This window comes from Nematolebias whitei, chromosome 2 (genome assembly GCF_014905685.2).
Source record: "Nematolebias whitei isolate Nwh7 chromosome 2, NemWhi1, whole genome shotgun sequence".
Lineage (NCBI taxonomy): Eukaryota > Metazoa > Chordata > Actinopteri > Cyprinodontiformes > Rivulidae > Nematolebias > Nematolebias whitei.
Window position 1 is genome coordinate 15,132,520 of NC_056499.1, and position 3,082 is coordinate 15,135,601.

The 3,082-nt window shown below is 39.9% G+C and overlaps 1 protein-coding gene across 1 annotated transcript in view; it reads left to right on the forward strand.

Moving 5' to 3' along the window:
- Nucleotides 1-3,082, forward strand: part of LOC119429729 (transmembrane channel-like protein 3) — a 28,198-nt gene that overhangs the window by 15,371 nt on the left and 9,745 nt on the right. The window contains exons 16-17 of the mRNA XM_037697300.1: nucleotides 184-312; nucleotides 2,122-2,232. Of these exons, the coding sequence (XP_037553228.1) occupies nucleotides 184-312; nucleotides 2,122-2,232 (240 nt within the window). The remainder of the gene's footprint in view (nucleotides 1-183; nucleotides 313-2,121; nucleotides 2,233-3,082) is intronic.

A 3,082-nucleotide genomic window follows, 5' to 3' on the forward strand; every position in this document is an offset into this window, starting at 1 on the left:
CACACACACACACACACACACACACACACACACACACACACACACACCTGGGTTACAGCCCCTATAGAAAGACATTCCACTCAGCGAATTCTGGTTCCACTTCATTATGTTTATTGCAGCAAAACGACATCTCCTAAAGAATGATTATACTGTGTGTGTGTGTGTGTGTGTGTGTGTGTGCAGGATGGGAGCCTTCTTCTCACCGTGTCTTCCTGCCTTTAACGTCTTGAAGCTGATTGGTCTCATGTATCTGAGGAGTTGGGCCGTCCTCACCTGTAATGTTCCTCATCAGCAGGTGTTTCGAGCTTCCAGGTATGACACACACACACACACCAGGTGTACCACATCATAAATAAATGCATTATATACAAGTAAAACATTTGTCTGAAGCAAAAAATAAATAAAAAAAGATCAGCAACAATAAAAATATTTTTTCTTGAATGGTACAAAAACTCGGTTTCTATCAGAGGTTGTGTAAAGTGAATAATTTGAATTCTGTTGTTTTTAGGTCTCGTGTTTGAGCTTTTCTTGGTTTAAAAAATGGTCTGTGAAAAAATGTGGGTTAATTAGTTTATCCAGATATTGCCTTTGTAGATGAACATATGCATGAGATATATTCATAAATTAAACGGATTCTTTCATTTTTCTGGACTGTATATAATGTGCATTGAATTTAGAAATGTAACGTGAGACGTTAATTATCTTTGACCCATCAAAATGAATGCGGTCATTTATTAACAGAATCAAAGTTTAACACATCACACATTTACATTAATTTGACAAAATTGAAAATAACAACATGGCTTAGTTAGCAAGCTGTACAATTAGAAAACCATACGGCGATGGTTTAGAACTTTACACCGACATTTCTAAAATATCTGGAATGATTTCTACCTGATAGAAGAATTTTAAAGATGGAAAGATGAAGTTTAGAGGGAGAAAAAGGATGGGTGAGGGAGAATGTTTGTGTCAGCATCAGGACGGCCCTCTCCGGGTTTTCTCAGCTTCTTCCCCAGTACACTTAGGTGATAGAATCAACTCTTTTACCTGGAGGTGTCTCCACCGGTACGAAAGTCCATTCAACGCACCCTTTCAGCGTCTCCGTAGGAACAGCTGTGAATCGTCAGAAGTAGTGACGGTGCTTGTTCGACACAAGTTCACCTCACAAGTGGACTTCACTTGAGTGGAGTCCGTCAGAGTTCCACTCAGAGGTGGAAGATGTTATAATCCCATAAGACTCAAAAGAGCTCTGTGGTCATGTCAGGATCTTCCTGTTTCCCAGCACGGGAGCTGCAACGACTCCAAACTCGACTCTCGACTCTCTCCCGACACTGTCTCGACACTCTCCGCCACTCTCTCGACACTCTCCGCCACTCTCTCGACACTGGTTTAAACTAGGAAGTACCGACATTTTAAAGAGCTCTATTTCCGGTTCATTTGGGAGTTTCTGATTGGTCAATATCGACCAGACAGGGGTGTGTTTTGTGACGTAAGAGGTCACTAGAAGTCAGAAAAACAGCAAGAATGTTATGGAACAGATTGAAAATGTTTTTCAGACAGACGAGAGGGATATTTAGACGAGTTGGCTGGAAAACAGGTGCCAACAGGTGCCAGCTTCTCTATTTACGTCTGAGAGGATGTAAAAACATGACAGCTCGTTCCAACAACTGGTCTGCGTTTGACTCTGACCTTGGACCACTTACACTTGCTCATTCAAAGACAGAAAATCAGAAAATGCATAATTACTCTGTAACAGACCTTAACATGAATTCTAACTTTGCATGAGGATTAAAAATCATTATTACTGTTTCACAGTTAATTAAAATGATTAGTTCACTGCAGCATCTAAAATGGTTTGAACTAAAACACTTTGATTATCAACATTTGTAAAATAGTAATGATAATAAAAAAGAGAGTGTTCTTTCACTTGAATTTTCAAGAAAGAAAGTCTCAGGATGGGTCAACCTGTATTTCTGGATTCATATCAATGAAATGACAGCTTCTGTCCCATATGGTCCTTAAGGTCAAAGTTTTTGACATCAGGCCTAGTTCACTACACCTTTGATTTTTAACGTAATATACCAATTACAGCTTGAAGGGTATTTATTTTATTTTTTTCAGATCCAATAATTTCTACCTTGCGATGCTGCTGTTCATGTTGTTTCTCTGCATGCTGCCCACCATCTTTGCCATCGTGAGATACAGACCATCTGAGCACTGCGGACCCTTCAGGTAAACACATTTAAACATATTTATTTTTAAAATGTGGTGACTGCAGTTCAGTGTTGCGAGGAATGTTCCCACCTCTACACTGGAGAAAATAAACAACCTCTCCGTAGATGCATGGTTTAATACCAGAGAGCAGCTCTTCAGGACCAGACTCAGTGGGCCACCTGCACCTCAAGGACCAGGGCCACTCTGCTGAGGCCCAACATGTTCATGTTTTAGACTAGGCAAGTTTCCCAGTCAGGTTCACTCTAATTCACACCTTCATGCTGGTGACCAAAACATCTCATGTGAGCTAGGCTAACAAAGACCCTAAAGACCCTCATGTCAATCCAGGTTACACAACTGAGCATTTCATGAGGGTTAAACGTGAACTCCACACTTTCCAGATCTGAAAGCTCCTCAGGTTGGACAAGAAATGTCTTCAAATACAGAATCCAGTTATTTTGACTGTTTAAAACTTTTTCAATTCAATTCAGTTTCTTTCTATAGAACCAAGTCACAACAAGTCTTCTCAGGCCATTGTACAAAAACATTCACATACTTTACATTATAAAAGCTAATTAGTAAAAGCTATCTATCTAAAAGATTCTTTGCATTGGCCCCTTTTCCATTTGCACCTTTAGCACCGGTACAGCACGGTTCTACTCGGCTCAGTGCGGTACACGTTGTGTTTCCATTATGGTTTCAGTACTAGTTCCAGTGGGCAGGGTTCAAATTGACACCACTCGCCTCACCAGTTGGTGGTGGTGAGACGCTGAAACAGGTTTCAGTACAGGGTGAGAATTTATTTTGAAGTTTCTGGTAAATTAAAAAGAATACAGATTATTAAAATGATCAAATTAAACTATATACT